Here is a 20,078-nt window from a genome sequence, read left to right on the forward strand (position 1 = left end):
TTTGAGTGCCACATTTCCATTTTGAGTGTTACGCTGTTTTGCTATTTATTTTGCATTTTTGTTTTTGCAGCTCCTTTTTTTGTGACTGTATAGAACCCAGTTCAGCTACTGATTGATTGATTGATTGTGTGACTGCAGTACATTGCTTATTGTTTTCATTTTATGGACCAATGGTCTCGTTAGATAGTAAAATTCATGTTAAATTGCTGTTTTAGGGGTTGTATTTAAAAGTCTGGAATGGATTAATCTTTCTATGGGAAAGAGTGCTTGGTTTTGGAATGCTTTGGTTTTGGAACGGACTTCCAGAACGGATTAAGTTTGAGAACCAAGGTACCACTGTATAGGGAAGTTTTTTAAATGTTTAATTTTTGCATTATGTCTTTTTGTTGGAAGCCTCACAGAGTGGCTGGGGCAACTCAGTCAGATGGGCCGGGTTATAAATAGTAAAATGATCTTCACCACAATCATTATGGAATAGTAAAAGTAAAGGTAAAGGTACCCCTGCCCCTGACAGACTCTGGGGTTGTGCGCCCATCTCACTTAAGAGGCCAGGGGCCAGCGCTGTCCGGAGACACTTCCGGGTCACGTGGCCAGCGTGACATCGCTGCTCTGGCCAGAGCCAGAGCCAGAGCCAGAGCCGCACACGGAAACGCCGTTTACCTTCCCGCTGGTAAGCGGTCCCTATTTATCTACTTGCACCCGGAGGTGCTTTCGAACTGCTAGGTTGGCAGGCGCTGGGACCGAGCAGCGGGAGCGCACCCCGCCGCAGGGATTCGAACCGCCGACCTTTCGATCGGCAAGCCCTAGGCGCTGAGGCTTTAACCCACAGCGCCACCTGCGTCCCTGACACATTATGGAATAGGACATCCCTATTTTCATTAGAGAAATGTTGGAGGGTATGCTCCTGCCTGAAACCCAGGAGAGAGGCTACCTACCATCAATGTGGAGTGGACAAAACTAAGCTAGGTCGTGAAGCTGATAGATTGAAAAAAGACACCTAGTAAGGCGAAAGAAGCCCTCCCAAAGGAAGTGGCTGGCATTCTCCCTGTGTAAGCATCCTAAAGCAAGACGGAATTGGGAAGCAATTCAGGAACAGAATCAAATAAATTAACATTGCCTAATGAGGAGCTGCAGAAACCAGTCAGGCACGGCTCTCTCTTTCCTTGCTGAATATGTGTTTACCTTGCTGGGGAAGTGCGAGGGCTGGACTTCTCCCAGTGGATTGGCCCTTCCCTAGAGAAATATTGCTGGTTTGGCAGGTGAGGGGCAGGGTCTTTTCAGTTGTGGCACCAAGGTTCTTGTACATCCTCTTTAGGAAGGCTTGTATGGCTTTGTCCTCATCCTATGTCTCCCAGCACCAGGGCCCTTTAGGGATGCAGAACAGATGGAACTTTTCTTCGTGTGTTCTGTTTACTGCTGTTGAATTGGATTTTCTCTGACTGTAGTGGCCTGTTCTGACTGCTCATTTTATTATTATAGTATTTTATTATGTTTGGATTGGAGTTTTTTCCTCTCTTTCTGTGCTGCTAGGCTTGTAAAACACAATAAAACAGCCATAAGGAAAATTGCAGCAGAAAGAAAAAACCTGGAAGGAAAGGTGTTCTTTGGCAAGCATCTAAAACAGGTGTTGGGAAGGCTCACCGGCCATGGGCCGGATCACTCCCACGGAAATCATCCGTGGCCCGGACCAGCACAGCACGACACCGGAAATCGCGTCTGCACCTGTCCGCAGTGCCAAAAATTGCTTCTGTGCATGCCCAGATGCCGAAAATCGTGCCTGTCCAGACGTGATTTCTGGTATCTGCGCGTGGACAGATGCGATTTCTGGCACCGCTGGCAAGTCCCTGCGCCGCGCCAGTTTAGCGCAGCTCGCGGGGGACTCGCCAAGCAGGCGGCTCAGTTTGGGGACGGCTCGTGGGCCAGTAAAACAGTCTTTGTGGGCTGCATCCGGCCCATGGGCCACATGTTGCCGACCCCTGATCTAAAATATAGGTGCCTGGCCATCATTAAACAAGCTGTCAGAAAGGTTGACTCCTGGGTTGACCATAACCCCCTTTTGAGTGTAGTTTTCTATACATTATACCTAGTGTTAAACTTCCTAACTGTGAACGGGTGACACTTAGAGATGAGAGAATCTTGTCCATTTCGGTTTCTCTCACTTTTGCATTTTTCCAACCCTGTGTTTGTTCTCCACGTTTCTACATCAGTTTTTCTTTTTTTGGGGGAAGGGAAATCTTCATGACCTTTCATCAGCATCAAATTGTATGCAATTCCACCAAAAATACACATTTTTGCCAAGTGATTTTCCCGAATACAACACATTTTTTTGCAAGCTGTTTTCCCAAATATTTGCATTTTATTCAGAAGGCGACACATTTTTTGTAGACATCACATTTTGAAGTGTGGGTTTTGAAGGAAAGCTGCATTTTGGTTCCCACGCTGAGGAAGTGAAAATTAAATAAGTTTGCCTTTCAGTGTGAACTTAGCGAAAAGTGTTCCCCTCCGCTGCCCCATCCCTAGCCCTAAGTTCCAGCTGCTTGTCAAAGAATGTCTATTTTTGTTGAAGTCACATTAGACCTGCAGTCTTTGGCATCCTCAAAACTGACGAGGTTTGTGCTCATGCCTCTTCTTTGCACCCTTCCCGCCCAGCAGCAGAGAGAACAATTCCCGGAGAAAAGTTTATGTTTGCTTCCTTTAACTCTGTTGCCTGCATCTCTTTTTTTTATATCTTTGATGGGTCATTACTCTGTTTTGATATGATGTGCGTGGCTGCCCAGTTTGGGTGGCTGATGCTTGCTTCTTCTTTTGTTACACACCTGCCAAAGAGGGGCGCCTTATGTGAAAATAAGAAATACTGTATTTTTCGCTCCATAAGACGCACCTTTTTCTTCCTAAAAAGTAAGGGGAAATGTCTGTGCGTCTTATGGAGTGAATGCCTCCTTTCTTTTAGCAAATGTTTTGTGCCACTGGGAAATGGTAATTCTGTATTGATCTGTTTTGGATGTTGTATGTGATGCCAATAAAGGTTTTACGATACAATATGATACGATACGATGTCCATGGCTACAGCCTGCCCCCCAAAAATCACACATCCACTGTTTCCTGGGGCAAAAATGTGGCTACGAAGCACAGATCCACATGGATCCTCAGGATCTTTGCATTGGGTCACCCCAAATTCACCATCAGATCACATGTCTGTGGCCACAGCATGAATCACAAAAATCATACATCCACTGTTTTGTTCAGAATATTTTTTTTTCTTGTTTTCTTCCTCTAAAAACTAGATGTGTCTTATGGTCAGGTGCGTCTTATGGAGCGAAAAATACAGTAAATTGCATTTTGAATCAGATGAGGGTTAAAACTACCTCTCTTTGTTGCCGCACGTGGGAACGAAAGTGAACTTAGGACAAAAGATCACCCCACTCTGCAGAGTACACAAAAACCCAGGTTGTCAGTTTGGACTTACCTTGCTGTGTTCTCCTTGTGCAAGCAGGATGTAAACATGGCACAGGTGAGGCAGTCTTGGACCAGTACCCTGGAGCAATTGAATTTATACAATCGTAGTCCTTTTCCCTTGTGGGCCAGGAGGGTTTTCATAAGTGGGGAAAGGTCCTTTCGCCCAGCGGGTGTTGGGGTTCCCTTGCTGCATCACCACTAGCCGGATCGGAGGCTGGTTCTCCGTTGGAATCTCAGGAGCATATTCCTTACTCGGGTCTCTCCCTCGACAGTCATACATCACACAGGAAATCAGGAAAACCAAGAGCAGGATGACATAGCTAGCTACCAGGATGATCAGGTTCAAGGTAACCGGGTCAATTTCTAAATAAAAATCCATCGGATCCCATAATATTTAGCAGGATCTCTGCGAAAGGAGCTGCAGGTAGACATATGCACATACACTGTCTCGCACAGGCTAGCAGAGCAGTAGCTAACTGATAGATGTATTGGCTTTGCGGTAAAAATACTTTAATCCTGAGCACTCCTCTAGCAATAGGTCCTCCCCCCTTGAACTGCATGATTAAAGCTGCTCAGTTTAATAACTTAAGCTCCCTCTTTTAATACCCCATGGCCAACAGTGGCAGGAGCTGCATCTGAATGTTTCTTTGCAGTGCAATATTCGGATGGATGTTTTCTCCCCATCCCCCACGACCTGGCGCTCAACCTTGGCAGACATACACTACTGAAAAAATAAAGACCCAGATTAACCATCATCTATTTTCCTGCTCCAGTTCTCCTCCCGTCTTGCGGTGGTACACAAACCAGGAAATGGGCAGTGGCTCATTTTGAGCTTTGGGGAAACTTAGATTCTGAAGGGTTCTTAAGAGTGTATTACACTCAGGGCTGGCCCTACCGTTGGGCAGAGTGAGGTGGCTGCCTCAGGCGGCAGATGCCGTTGGAGCAGGGAGCAGTGGCATGGCATGGGAGGACAGGCCTGTGTGTACCACAAAGCCTGCCCAGCATCTCTCGCCTGCTCTCCATGGTTACAGCAGAGGATGTTTCGTGTATGGAGCGCTGTCAGAAGCAAGACTTGTGTCAATGATGAGTTGTGTATTCAGTGCAGCAGGCCCAATTCCACGGACCTCCTTTCCACTAGATATCAGGCAGGCACCATTCCTGCTCAGCCACAGGTGCTGGATTAAAACAGTTTTCATTTCAGGTGTCTGAATGTTGCTCTGATGTTTCTATTTTCTGAAATTTTAACCTGTTTTGAATTTTGTTTATTATATGTTTTATTTCCTCCTTCCCCAGTCTGTCACTTTGAGACATAGTGAAAAGCGGGATATGAATTCTTTAATTAAGTTTAAAAAATGGAATATGGATGTGGGGAGATGACAACCACCTTGGCTTTTACCTCAGAAAGCAAAACGTCTTGGGCTGGCACTGTTTGTACTGCACATTTTATAATTACTTCCCTCAAAGGATATTAGGAATTGTCCTTTTAATAGGGAGAGTGCTGCGTCTCTTTTCTTCAAGGTGCCCAGAACACCATAAAACTACAGTTCCCAGGTCAGGACATTTTAAAAAAGTTTGACGCAGGTTACAATCTGTAGAATAGATATACAAAGAAGATCTTCTCCTTTTCTTCCTGGTCCTGCAATCGAATATACTTTTTGGAATACTGAATGGATGAAACCACTGGGCTACGAATCAAGCAATCCCAAGTTCAAATCTCAAATCTTCTCTGAATTCCCTAGGTGGCCTTTTGCAAACAACTCTGTCTGCCTCAGTACCCCTGTCTGCAAAATGGGAGATAATGACAGTGACTTACATTAATGGGTGGGGAACCTCAGTGTCAGAGGCCAAATGGGGCCCTCAAGTACTCTTTTGTTTCCTAATATATAATTTTTATTAATTTTTATGTTTTATAATTTAGAATATTCATTTAGACAACCTTAAAATATCAATGTCTTTCCTTCTTCTCTTTCCATGGTTCATTTTGCATAACATACATCCCTGCATATTTTATATATAAACGAAACCATTCAGTATTCCATTATCACTTCCATCAAAACTTACTCACACTGTTGAATTTATCTTAATGCTCCCAATGTTTTCAAGTGTACACAATTTCCCCTCATATATTCAATAAACATTTTCCAATCTTCTTTAAACAAATGGTCTTCTTGTTCTCTTGTTCTATAAGTTAGATCCACAAGCTGCGCTTATTCCATCACTTTAAGTTGCCATTCTTCCTTGGTTGGGACCTCGCTCGTTTTCCATTTTGGGGCTAACAAAACATGGGCCGCCGTAGTGGCACACATAAATAACCTTTGTTGACACCTGGGAATTTCCATCTGAATTATCCCCAACGAAAAGGACTCTGAGTGTGTTTTTAAAGGTGCTTTTATTAAACATTCCCCTCTCCCATTTCATTATAAATTATTTCCCAATACTCTTTTACCCTTATGTAGGTCCACCACATATGAAATAATGTACCCTTGACCTCATTCCATCTCTAGATGCAATAGGGACCTTCAAGAACTCTTTATCTGGTCCATGATGGGACTCTTCCCCAGGCCAATCCCTCTTTCCCCAGGCCTCATCCCTCACCAGGCCTGCTTTGCACCCTCCTTGCCTGGCTGAACTGTATCCTTGAACTGTGGCAATGCCTCTTCCTTGCCTGGCTGGAGGATGGAAGTGTGAGTAAGTATAGAAGCTAGACAACCTCCGAGGAGGCCTTGTGCAAGTTGCCTTCTGTGCTCCCGCTCTGTCCCATCCTAGTGGCTTCTACAGCTCCTTCTCTGGGTATTTCTCTGGTGCCTCTATCCCTGCTACTGCAGCAGTGGCAGACTTTAGGCTTTCAAATTTCAGCAGCACCCTGTGCAACACCAAAATTCGGTGTCCTCTGCCTCTCACCTTTTGTTGTTTGTTATTGTTGCAGTGCCCTTTTTGGCTCTGCATCTGGTATAGGCCAAGCAGTCACACTGTAGCTCCAGTAGGCAGTGGTGATGACAGGGACTGGCTGGATGAAGAAGGGTGAGCCCCGCCCACAAGCAGAAAACAGAAGATGACAACATAGATCCTGGATCCTGGTGGTGCGGCACTGAAGATCAATCTGCAGAAGGGATGCCCAAGGCCATTCAAGAGTAAAGAAGTTACTTTCCAGTCCACTGCTGTGCTCTGCTGAGTGCTGCTCCACTGGAAAATGTCAGTCACTTCTCCTACCTGGGCAGTTATCTTTCCACAAGGGCCAATACTGATGCCGAAATCCAGCATCACTTGAGTTAAGAGCAGTAGACTTGTAATCTGGTGAACTGGGTTCGCGTCTCCGCTCCTCCACATGCAGCAGCTGCGTGACCTTGGGCCAGTCACACTTCTTTAAAGTCTCTCAGCCCCACTCACCTCACAGAGTGCTTGTTGTGGGGGAGCAAGGGAAATGAGAATGTTACCCGCTTTGAGACTCCTTCGGGTAGTGATAAAGCGGGATATCAAATCCAAACTACTACTACTACTGCTGCTGCTACTCTTCTTCTTCTTCTTCTTCTTCTTCTTCTTCTTCTTCTTCTTCTTCTTCTTCTTCTTCTCTGCGAATGTAGGTTTCTCCCAGTTGAAGTGTAGAGTGTTTGAGGACCGGGACATTCGCAGGGAAACCAAAATGCTTGTTTACAAAGCTATTGTTCTACCAACGTTACTGAATGCTTGTGAAACTTGGACCCCCTATAAACGCCATCTCCAACTCCTCAAACGATTCCATCAACGGTGTCTCCGAAAGATTTTACACATCACCTGGGAAGACAGGCAAACTAATGCCAGTGTACTGGAAGAAGCAAAGATCACCAGTGTCGAAGCAATGATTCTTCAGCATCAACTTCGTTGGACTGGTCATGTTGTGTGGATGCCTGCTTATCGTCTTCCAAAGCAACTACTCTATTCTGAACTTAAAAATGGAAAACATAATGCTGGTGGCCAACAAAAGAGGTTCAAAGACTCTCTCAAGGCAAATCTTAAAAAATGTAGTATAAACACTGACAACTGGGAAATACTGGCCTGTGAGCGCTCCAATTGGAGAACAGCCTTGACCAAAGGTGTCATGGGCTTTGAAGATGCTCAAACTCAGGATGAAAGGGAGAAACGTGCTAAGCAGAAAGCACACTTGGCCAACCCTCACTGTGATCAACTCCCACCTGGAAACCTATGTCCCCACTGTGGAAGGATGTGTGGATCCAGAATTGGCCTCCACAATCACTTACGGACTCACTGTTAAAACTGTTTTTATGGAAGATGATCTTACTCAGCTATGAGTAATCGCCAAAGAAGAAGAAGAAGCTGCTCTGGCTGCTGCCCTTATGTGCCCATGGGCCCTGGCATTTGCCCCACCATGCTGGGTGCTGGTGCCCAGCCTGCAAATAACAGAATTGGGGTGGTTTGCATGGAATCTTTTCCTTGTCTCTGCCAGAGGTCATCAGGGGGCTCTGAAGCCGGTGTAAGTATAAGCTTCTTTGCAGTGCAAGGGCAGGGTCAGAGGAACTTAGTGAAATTGAGCATTAGGCGTAGGTTGTTTCAGGACGGAAAACGAAATGTTTGAGCCTCAAGCAGTGCATCTCACAGTGAAAGGTGCTCCATTTGCCTCCAGAGGGACCTGCTTCCACAAAGGCTTATTTGTGGGGTGTCTCATTAGTTTGGTGCTGAATACAATTTAATTCGGAAATCACGAATCTTCTAATCAGAGCCTCTCAAACACCAGACAAAGGGATGAGGAGAAACAGGAGAATCTGACAAGTTTGGATTCTCTCAGCTTTTCAGTTTTCCAACCTTTAGTGCAGTTCCCCCACATTTTCACGTAAGTTCCTTTTTTTAAAAAAAAAAAGTCCTCATGAAAACTCACCAATTTGTTCCAACATACAGGTGTTTGTATTCATTTTTTCCTAATATACACATTTAGGCTATTTCCCCTAATATAGTGCTTTCTGTATGCTATTTTCACTAACATATGCCTTTTTATGCACCCTTTACCCTAGTGCAGGCATAGGCAAACTCAGCCCTCCAGATGTTTTGGGACTACAACTCCCCTCATCCCTGACCACTGGTCCTGTTAGCTAGGGGTGATGGGAGTTGTAGTCCCAAAACACCCTAGTGCAATCACATTTGTATTTGTTATGTGTCTGGAGATCAGAATTGCAAAATTCAGAAAAGTGTGAATTTTTAAGTTTGGTTTTGCTGTGGTTCAAATATCATTTTGGAGGCCAAATGGCCGAAGTATTGGGAGATTTTGGAACAGGAAGGTGACAAATTGAAACTGCAGAATTTTGAGAAATTAAGAGACAAAGTGCGAGATTGGCTTCATTATTATCAAATAAGGGAGGCTTACAATTTGGACAGAAAAATTGGCTTCCAGGTGGAAAAATCAAAATTGGAAACGGAACTTTTAGACCCTAAAACTAAGGTATTATCAAGAATGTATAACTTGCTGTTGAGATGGAACACTCAAGATGAAACGGTTAAATCTGCTATGATTAAATGGGCACAAGATGTTGGACATAACATTATGTTTGCTGACTGGGAACAGTTATGGACCACAGGTATGAAGTTTACGGCATGTAGTGCCTTAAGAGAGAATATTATGAAAATGATATACAGGTGGTACATGACACCAGTCAAGCTTGCAAAAATATATCATCGGTCTGATAATAAGTGTTGGAAATGTAAAGAAAATGAAGGTACATTTTTTCACCTTTGGTGGACGTGCCCAAGGATTAAGGCTTTCTGGGAAATGATATATAATGAAATGAAAAAGGTATTTAAGTATACCTTTCTGAAGAAACCAGAGGCCTTTCTCCTGGGCATGGTCGGCCAATTGGTGTCAAAAAAGGATAGAACTTTCCTTATGTACGCCGCAACAGCAGCAAGAATACTTATTGCAAAGTATTGGAAGACACAAGATCTACCCACTCTGGAAGAATGGCAGATGAAAGTAATAGACTATATGGAGTTGGCGGAAATGACTGGCAGAATCCGGGACCAGGGAGAAGAGTCGGTGGAAGAAGACTGGAAGAAATTAATTATCTGCAGAAATATTGTAAAATTATTGAAAGTTAAAATGATGTTTGATTGAAACAAAGCGGTTTTAGCAACAAGGTTAAAATGAATCTGTAAAAATAGATTGATAACAGATGGAAATATAAAGTTATAAGGTGTTAAGATATTGGATTAAGACTAAAACAAAGAGGGAAAGGATTTGCTGAACTAAATAATGTGAATTGGAATACGGAAAAGGGAGGTGTGAGGGAGTCAGGGAAATAAGTAAAGGAAGTATAAGATAAAGAAAAGATGGATTTATTTTTAAGTGTTTTTTCTTTCTTCTTTTGTATTTTGTATTTTGAAATTTTTCCCGTGTATTTTTGTATTTTTCTTATCTCGCTTTCCTTGTTATTCTTCTTTATTAACCTTTTTTGTTCTGTAAAACCTTAATAAATATATTTTTAAAAAAACAAACAAATATCATTTTGGAAAGTTGGTAGGCTCATGTTCAAACTCGAACCAAATTTCTCCCCCATTCCTAGGAATGAAATGCATATTGGAATCATTGTCTTCTACCTAGAAGTACATGTAGAATGGTTATTATTGATGCGTTGAATTTTTAATCCAAAGAAGCTATCATGGAACGAAGGCAACGCCATTTAGCAATGCTGACTAAAAAGTCCCAATTAAATCCATATCAAACAACAACACCCATCAGGCTTCATCCACACTTCTGGGATGCATTGGTACCCATGCATTGGTATAAGAGCTTTCCCTCCATTTTCCCTGACAAAACCTGCTCTTTGCTGCTGAATCAGAGCAAACAACAATCCATGGAAAACCTGATTGACATTTACTTGGATTTGGTGATTTAAAAAAGCAGGTGGGCAGTGCCTAGATGAGTAGAAGTGTAGACGAGCCCTTCAAAGAACCCAATTCTCTTGTGTGGCTATAAAATCTCACATAAAGGGAGAATGTCAAACCAGTTCTAGAGCACTCATTCATTGATAAGCTAGCCATGTTCTCTTCTGAGTTTCTTTGGAACAGTAGTCTTCAAACATTTTGCACATAGGACCACACTGGGGGGGGGTCCACTTTTTCATTATTAGATCCCCCCATATACTTGTACAGTGGTGGCACTGCTGTTTGCAGTCCTCCTTAAGCCAAGCCGGGTGTGGTTTAAGACCTAATTTACCTGCTGAAAATGAATGCTATATATGCCGTTTCAAAACCATTCACTTTACTTGGGGATGTGCGCTTTAGGTAATGAGTGTTTTATTCGTAGGCCATCTGGTGGTCATAACTGGAAGTGAAGTCTTTTGTGAGAAATAACTACTCTTGATGCACACAGCCTTGTATTCAGAGATAATACAACTTTGGAATTATTTACTGGTTCAAAGGGATGATTCAGGCCTGCCCAAGGTGTGTGTAGTACTATAAACAAACAAGCAGCCTTAAACAAGGCATACCTTTTTGTGGTCCTCAGCAGCCATTTTGCCAGAAACCATGGAGGGAGGGAGTGGGGAGGGAGGGGGAGAGATTGGACAAACAAGAGAGCATTCCCCCCCCCTTCATTGTTTGCCTTTTACAAAGTTTCAGAGGGTTTTCCTGTTTTGTCTTTGCTTTTTGTTATTTTGAGGTCAATATTCCACGGTCGGGAACAGATTATAAATTTCCCTATAGAAGTCAATGGAAATCATTGACTCATTATGTGAACACTCACCTAAGGAATGATTTCCTGGGGTTGCATTGTGCTCAGAAAGCGGGACCTGTGTGTGTGTTTGCTAAATCTGATCTTGTTGGTTTCATATGTGCAGGGATCTGGCCCAACCTGCCAAGGAAGCAAAACGACTCCCTAAAAACAACTTCTCAAAACTGTTGCACTGGGCTGTTAACAATTCCAGCTGATCACACCAACCAACTTTGTTGACTGGAGTGGTGGTGGTTAGTCATCATCATTAACAAGACAGGTTGATTGGTTTAGCTGCTTTTGCCAGCAGATTGCAGTGGGGCTGCTAAGAATAGCTGGAGGATATAGAGAAAGAAATCTACCACAGCTTAGTGGGAAGAGGAAGGGAAGGAGAGAAGCAAAGACGTCAGCAGTCTGGGTGTGCCATATGCAGGACAATAGCTCAGCAAGACAGGTAAAGGATAGGATAGGATGGGATTAGCTGCCAGACAGTCTCCCGTTGTCTGTTATCAGCACTGTAAGAACATTGGTGCTTAAGACTACTGATTTTAAAAGGGACGCATTATAGAGGGGGTTAGATGTATTAGTCTGGCGCAGTCAAAAAAAGAAGCAAAGGATTGTGTGGCATAAGGAGACAAACAGATTTATTGTGGCATAACTGTACTTGGACTACAGCCTGCTCCATTAAATGCACGGCATGTTATCCTTAGCCAGAAGGTATTATATACAAAAAGATACCCACACAAATATGGGTATACAGGAAAAGGAAATGTGAACATCGTGGCCAAGGTGCCACGAAATGAAGCCTGTGAAAATTCTGCGCAGTGTTCCACTGTATACAAGTTAGGTGCACTTACCATTTATAGTCTCAACTAGGAGGACCAAAGTGTTGTGCGTTTTTCAAGCACAATTCAAAGTGTTGGTGTTGGTGTCAGTGTCAGGCTTCAGGGAATTGATTTCCTCCCCCCCCATGGCAGTAGATAAGCAGAACAAAGGGAAGGGAGTCTTTTTACCAGTTAGGAACTTTAATAATCACAGTGAGAGAACAAAGAACTCATCTCCTAGAAATGGTGGTGGTCCCAATTAAGAATCCCGTCCCCTTACATCCTTATTAATCCACATCACTTCTACATCTTGTAATCTGAGCCTGTCCCCTCTGTGCTTTGTGTGCTTTCTGTTCTGTCATTTTCGCAGCTCTTTTTGACCTTGGGGAGAGTGGATGAATGCTGTCCAGAGACAGTGAATCTGTTAACCCTCTCTCTTCCAGTGTTTCTTCTCCTAGCTGTTCCCCATCCAGTATTTCCCAGCTTCTGCCCTCTGAACTATGCCCCTCTGCAAACCACTGTTCCAAATCTATACTGTCCTCCTGCTCCTGGGAAGATTCAGGATCCGGATTAGGAGCAGGGGGAGAGGGAGGCTCCCACTATTCCTCCTCAGTGCAGCCTTCCTCAGCATGGTCCCTGACATCTGACCTTTAAAGCCCTAAATGGCCTTGGCCCAGGATACCTGAAGGACCATCTCCACCCGCATTGTTCTGCCCGGACACTGAGGTCCAGCGCTGAGGGCCTTGTACGAGAAGTGAGGTTACAGGGAACTCAGCAGAGGGCCTTCTCGGTAGTGGCACCCGCTCTGTGGAATGCCCTCCCATCAGATGCCAAGGAAATAAATAACTACCTGACTTTTGGAAGACATCTGAAGGCAGCCCTGCTTAGGGAAGTTTTTATGGTTGATGCTGTTTTGTGTTTTCAATATTTTGTTGGGAGCCACCCAGAGTGGCTGGGGGAAACCCAGTCAGATGGGTGGCATATCATCATCACCATTATCCCAGATTATTGGCTATATTGCTTCGGAATATCCTACAATATGTCTCACTGGGCTCTGCTTGAGACTCGGCATGACAGCTTGCTGACTCTCTGATTCTTTTGGTCACAGATCTGGCACTGTGGGAACTGTACAGCAGAGGTACTTTGAAAAAACAAACATGGCTTGGAGGTGATACTAAAGCCACACTCATGCCAATCGCAGGAACTCTAGTGAGAATCAAGAGTTCATTCCTGCAGCAGCAGCAGCAGCCGCAGCAGCCATTATTGCAACAGGCTCTTGCTTCATATAAGCAAAGCTTCAGCAGCTTACAGTGACAGGATTAAGGAGTTTAAGCGAAATATCATAGATGCATTTTAAGGAAATGAGAGGGCTTATATACTAGAATAGAATGGGGCTTCTGGCAAACCTGCCCTGTTTCTGCCACAAGCTTTTCTCTATGACCTTGGGGAAGTCATTCAATCTCTATTTGTTCCACAGGGCAACATACAGGTAGGCTGGGCAACTTGTTCAGTCTTCAGGGCCTGCAGGAGAACTCAGCATCCACAGATAGCTACCAGGCCCTAAATAGATACCTGCCAGGGCCAAGCACTTGTGCCTGCCTGAGTTTTCCTCTTCTAGCGCTGCCTCTGAAGACGGATTGGAAACTTCAGCTGGTGCAGAATTCAGTGGCCAGGTTGCTCAATGGGGCAAGACAGTTTGAGCATATTACACCGACCCTAGTCTGACTTCACTGGCTAACAATTAGTTTCCAGGCCCAATCCAAAGTGTTGGTTTTGACCTCTAAAGCCTTAAACAGCTCAGGACCGCAATACTTCAAGAATTGCCTCTTTCCATATGAACCTACCCGGACCCTGAGAGCATCTTCTGAGGCCCTTCTTCGTGTGCCTGCTCCTCAAGAGGTCCAGAGGGTGGCAACATGAGAACGGGGCCTTCTCTGCAGTGGCTCCCCATCTGTGGAATGCTCTCCTCAGGGAAGTTCACCTGGCACCTTCATAATACACCTTTGGGGGCCAGGCAAAAACGTTCCTTTTTAACTAGGCCTTTGCTTGATTTGATTGACATCCTATGCCCTTTTAAAATGTGGGGTTTTTTGGGGGGGGGTATTGGGTTGTTGTTGTTTTTATTTTGATTATGTATTTTCTGGTTTTATATTTTGATTTTATTCTGTGAACCACCCTGAGACCTCCAGGTATAGTATGGTATATAAATTCAATTAAAAAAAATATGAAATGTCCTCTCAAGCAAGGAGTTGGATTTGTGAATTATCTCAGTTTCTCTCTGTGTCGTCCTTCTTTTACAACCTCCTCAAACCCAGCTTTGTAATTGATATGCATGCTGATATGAGCTGTATAATCCAAATTAGCCAAATTAGCCTCAAATACTTATTAGCTTGGCTGGAGAGTTAGATCCAGTAAAATTATCTATTATTCTCCCATTCCTTCTGCAACTGAGGGAAAGAAAGTTGTCAGGTGATTATGGTAGTCTTTTTTTTTTTTTACTATGCTTTCTGATAAGGAATGTCATTCAGTTGACCCCTTTTCTATGCAAGCTTGAGTTCCTATTCCGAAAATCTGGAGAAGCATAAGGTGGCTGATGGATCCATACCATCAACATTTCAGGAGGGCAAATCAGGACCCCACTACCACCATCCTGCTGCCTCCCACCACCTGTCGGCTTGCTGAGACCACCTGTCCACTCCTCTGCTAACTGCCACTGTCTGGCTTCCAGAAGTACACCACTGCGGCCCTCCTTGTGTGGGTGTGGCAATGGGCAACAGAAGACTGACTGGCAGGTGGTGGGCAGCTAGAGAAGGTGCAGAGCCAATAGAGTGCAGAAGCAAGAGATGCATGTTTTTGGTCCCCGTTGACTGAAAGCCCAGGACATCCCAGGATGGGATCAGGAGCCAGGGTGGTTCCTGTAATTTTGGGATATCCCAGTTAAAACAGGACAGTTGTGCAATATGTAGATCATAAAGGAAATTCATTGGACATAATACATTGGGAATGTTTCCTGTACGTATTTCTCATTGAAGAAGAAGATGATAAATAGCAGACTTTTAATAATAACCTCCTTTGTTATTAAGCCTGTGCCCTCTCTGTTGTTCACATATATGAAGTCACAATCCTGTTTCTCAGCAATGATTATTATGATTATTCTTCTATTCTTTTACTTCAAGCTCATTTTTTTTTTATAAAAAAAGCCCTGGGAACTGTAGACTTAGATCTGTCTGCATATAGTGTTTTGTACTTTGACTAGCACACTGTTATTCTGAACGCTCCGTTGTCCTGTTCAGTGTTTGCTCGAGTATGCAGGTACTTTCCAGCCATAAAAGTAGCACATTGCTTACACTTAACTGGGAATTAATTTGAACCTGAGTCACCTTGGTGCCAGACCAGTGTTTTCATTTGCTTGCTTACAAATATGGTATCTGCAGTTGCTAAGCTGCTGAATGAGCATCATCCAGCCATGGGTGGCTGATATACTATGATGTCACAATGAGCCTGGGCAGATAGAGATGTCACAGAGGTCCTGAGTAGTCTAGCTGAGTAGTCTATGATTAGAGAGAAGAGGGGCTGTATCTCAGAAGATGAAGAAGATCCTAGATTCATTTTTTTCCATCTTCAGGTAAGGCTGAGAAAGACCTCTATGTAAGACACCTCACCCACCAACATTTATCTGATGAAAATAGGGATATCCTAGTCCATACCCTCCAACATTTTTCCGATGAAAATAGAGATGTCCCCTTCAACAGTTCTCTTGGCGCCAGACCAGTGGAACACCCTCCCTTCAGATGTGAAGGAAATAAGCAGCTATCTTATCTTTAAAAGACATCTGAAGGCAGCCCTGTTTAGGGAAATTTTTAATATTTAATGCTGTATTCTTTTTAACACTCGATTGGAAGCCGCCCAGAGGGGCTGGGGAAACTCAACCAGATGGGCGGGGTATAAATAAATTATTATTATTATTATTATTATTATTATTATTAATTTTCATTTGCTTGCTTACAAATATGGTATCTGCAGTTGCTAAGCTGCTGAATGAGCATCATCCAGCCATGGGCGGCTGATATACTATGATGTACAATGAGCCTGGGCAGATAGAGATGTCACAGAGGTGCTGAGTAGTCTAGCTGAGTAGTCTAGGATTAGAGAGGAGGGGCTGTGTAGCTCAGTGGAAGAGTGTTGCATGGAGAAGATCCCAGATTCATTTTCTGTCATCTTCAGGGAAAGCTGTGAAAGACCTCTACATAAGACACCTCACTCACAAACATTTATCTGATGAAAATAGGGATGTCCTAGTCCATACCCTCCAATATTTCTCCGATGAAAATAGAGATATCCCCTCCAACAGTTCTCTGATGAAAATAGGGACATCCTATTTCAAAGAGAGAAAATTTGTTGCCATATTTCAAAAAGTGAAAAATCCGGACACAAAAGTTGTGCTTTTCCCCCAAAAAACTTCAAAAACACAAACAAACATGAAGTTTTGGGTTTTTCTTAAGGAAAATCTAGACTTCCCAGACATTTCTGCCTGGACACTGTTTCCAACTGCCATATGTCCAGGAAATTCAGGACATATGGCAGCCCTACCATACCCGCCAACCGAAGGGCAAAGGGCAAAGGGCAAAGGGCAAAGGGCAAAGGGCAAAGGGCAAAGGGCAAAGGGCAAAGGGCAAAAGGCAAAAGGCAAAAGGCAAAAGCCCAGGCACAGGCACAGGCAAGTGGCAAGTGGCAAGTGGCAAGTGGCAAGTGGCAAGTGGCAAAGGGCAAAGGGCAAAGGGCAAAGGGCAAAGGGCAAAGGGCAGAAGGCACTGGCACAGGCACAGGCAAAGACAAAATCCCAGGCCATTGTGAAGGCAAAAGGCAAAAGGGAAAAGCCTAGGCACAGGCAAAGGGCAAAGGGCAAAGGGCAAAGGGCAAAAAAGGCAGAAGGCAAAAGGCAAAAGGCAAAAAGGCAAAAGGCAAAAGGCAAAAAAGGCAGAAGGCAGAAGGCAAAAGGCAAAAGGCAAAAAAGGCAAAAGGCAAAAGGCAAAAGGCAAAAGGCAAAAGGCAAAAAAGGCAAAAGGCAAAGAAGGCAAAAGGCAAAAGGCAAAAGCCTGGGTCAGGGTGAAAGTGAAGGTGAAGGCCCGGGCCAGGGAGAAGGCAAAGGCAAAGGGCAGGGCCAGGGCCAAAGCAAAGTTATATACCCGGGTCAGGACAAAGACGAAAGCAAACACACAGGCCCGGTCCAAGGCGAAGGCAAAGATCAAAGAACGGGCCTAGGTGATGGCGAACGCGAAAGCCCTGGGCCAGGCCAGGGGGAAGGTGAAGGTGAAGGCAAATACTCTTATCAAGGCAGAAGATGGGAAGATTTGTGTCTTGTACAGTCTTCATCTGGTTTTGTTCTTCTGGTGCAAAATCAAGTAAGGACCAGCTGTTGCAAATATAAGTCGAACAAATCAACTCTGTACAAGCTGAAAGGCATGTTTCAAACCAGCAGGTGGCAACAGAAGACCACACTCATTCAGAAGTGGTTTTTCAAGCCAAGTCCTTCACCATCGAAATGAGAGAAACATATTCACCCCCAGTTAGGAAAGAAATCCATTATTTTAAACATGCTTTTGGTCAATGCTGTTATTCCCTCGTCAGTATCTGAAGAGAGAAACCATTTTCCTCTGTTATTGTTCATGGTTTATGCTACAGCTCTGTCCTCTCAGGAAATGTTTAAGTGCAGTGGATAAACCATTTCCTGCTTCAGAGGTGCATTCTTATCTATTTGATCTGCAGTATATACACAATTCATGAGAAAGTAGAGGCTATTCAAGTGATCACTTCCATAAAGATCCCATCTTAACCCATCTTAAACTGGAAGAGGAACCATCCCTCTGAGCCATGGTGGACACACCTATCCTGAATTGTGTTTGAGCAGGAAGATTGCATTATTGTCTTTTCAATTCTTCCACACACACACTGCAATTCCGTGCTGTCCAAAATACTATTCACGAATATTCATGAAAGAAAACTGAACAACGGCAAGATTATTCCGAAAGGTTATTCATTTGCTTTTGAACTGCCAAGCTTTTTAATAAAACAACAATTCTGTAGACATTGTGTGCAAACAGATATCTTGCAATAAAGACTGAAAAAGAAGCCGAGGCTAAAAAAGAAAAGAAAAATGGAATATCTTGCTGCCTGGGAGAAGTCCCTTCCCAGAGAGACTATATATATATATTTCTGATATATCGAATCACTATGAGTTTGTGCTACATTGCATTCATTGTTTGACGAATTTGTGGGTTTTTTGTGTTTTTTTTTTTGCTTTATTTACATGCTACTGCGGTTCTGATATTATGATCGCAATTGTGACTGTTAATTTTTAGCACTGTCGTTATCGTGAGCCGCTTTGAGCTCGATGTTACTTAACAGAAAAGCAGAATACGAACATTAAATTGAAATCCATCTGCAGTGCTTGCGATTTCTTTATTATTTAGTTCACCCCACCTGCTACTAATAACTTGCTCTTTCTTTAGAAAGATCGAAACACCTTAGCTGGGAGAAGAGACATAGTTCAGTGGCGGAGCATCATGCCTTTCATGTAGGATGTCCCTGCTTCAACTTCCTTGCCTCTCCAGGTATGGATGGAACCATGGAGAGCTACCATAATACTGAGCTAGATGGACCAATGGCCTGGCTTGGGATAAGGCAGTTTCTTCCTATCAGGATGCTTTCCAGCATCTCCAGGTAGAGCTGTGAACATTCCCTATCTGAAACTCTGGAGAATCCCTGCCAATCATTGTAGACAATAATACTAAGCCAGGGACACCAAAGGTTCGTTCTCTCTTTCTTGTTGACTCCCCCCCCCTTTCCTTTTCCCTTTTATTATTATTTTATTTTGACAAAGTAATAATCACAAATAAATAAGAATAAAACTGTGCACCCCGCCACCGAGATCATTCCATTGTAACTATCCAACCTCCCAAAATTTCAACACCTCTCGTGATGGTTTGACCCTTTTCCGTTTCAACAAATTCTACAAACACCTTCCATATCTCCTCAAAATCACTTCTCCTGCATATTACCCGTCTTATCTCAATGGCACATGTTAATCTATCATTAATAGCTATATCCCACACCGCTGTATACCATTCTTCCATTTTATATTCTGCTTGCCCCTTCCACTTTGTAGCTATCATAATTCATGCAGCTGTCAATAAATTTGTGAGCAGGTTCTCCATAGCCTGCAAACCTTCCATCCCGTTGTAAATTGATAATAATGCTACCTCTGGACTTTCGGTCAGCTTTAACCCACTGATTTCTGTTATCTCCTTAAACACCATTTGCCTTTTTTTATTTAAAAAAAAACCATATTTACAATCCCACCACATGTGAACATAATCCCTGGTTTCCTGGCATCCCCTACAACATAACACTGAATATTCCTTGTTTATTTGGTTTAATCTGATTGGTTTTAAAGACAGATTCTTATATTCCTGTATCCCACAGTGACATGGATCAGGTGAATGATGCTTTTGCAAGGGCAATGAAGAGGAGCGAGGGCTCATGGGATTGGCCATGAGCTTCCCACTGAGTCCTGTGCCTCAGCAGGTTCCTCACAATGATGCTGACCTCTGGCTCCATGACCGCTCCCCGTGATCCAGTTGGTTCAAATATTGTCAGATGTGAATAGTTACCCATGGAGGCCTATTCGGTGGTGCCAGCTTGCCCCCATGACTGCAGGGGCCCGGGGCCGCACGACTTCAACACACTGTGTGTACACAATGTCACCATGCACCACAGCATACGTCCGCAGCCGCCGTCGCACTTCGGGGGAGTACGGCCCCTTCATTGAAAATGTTTGGGGGCCCAGGGCCCTGTCAGAAGCTCAAAACAAATACATGGGCAGATGGAAGTTGGAAACATAACAAGACATGAGATAACGCGAGGCGTGTATACTGCACAACCGTAATCAATCTCAGCTTCTCTGCATATGTAGTTCTGCAAAAAAAATGACTATGTTCATTTCCTGAACATGAGAGAGTATATTTTCTGCTGTACCATATCCCATTCATGTCCTTAGCGGGTCCCACTGTCGTCGATTCTGACTGGGGTTTCAGCACTGGGTTGCT

The 20,078-nt window shown here is 43.7% G+C and overlaps 1 protein-coding gene and 1 long non-coding RNA gene across 2 annotated transcripts; one reads left to right on the top strand and one right to left on the bottom strand.

Annotated features, from left to right (window-relative positions):
• Nucleotides 1-3,396: 3,396 nt before the first annotated feature.
• Nucleotides 3,397-4,121, bottom strand: SMIM36 (small integral membrane protein 36). Its single transcript, XM_079965158.1, has one exon. The coding sequence runs from the start codon at nucleotides 3,833-3,835 to the stop codon at nucleotides 3,551-3,553; it is 285 nt and encodes a 94-aa protein (XP_079821284.1). The 5' UTR covers nucleotides 3,836-4,121; the 3' UTR covers nucleotides 3,397-3,550.
• A 10,928-nt stretch (nucleotides 4,122-15,049) lies between these two features.
• Nucleotides 15,050-18,056, top strand: LOC307211362. The gene is made up of 2 exons (XR_013836407.1): nucleotides 15,050-15,621; nucleotides 17,740-18,056. It is a non-coding gene; the product is annotated as an uncharacterized lncRNA (long non-coding RNA).
• Nucleotides 18,057-20,078: the final 2,022 nt, after the last annotated feature.

Source organism: Podarcis cretensis, assembly GCF_951804945.1.
Source record: "Podarcis cretensis genome assembly, chromosome: 2".
Classification (NCBI taxonomy): Eukaryota; Metazoa; Chordata; class Lepidosauria; order Squamata; family Lacertidae; genus Podarcis; species Podarcis cretensis.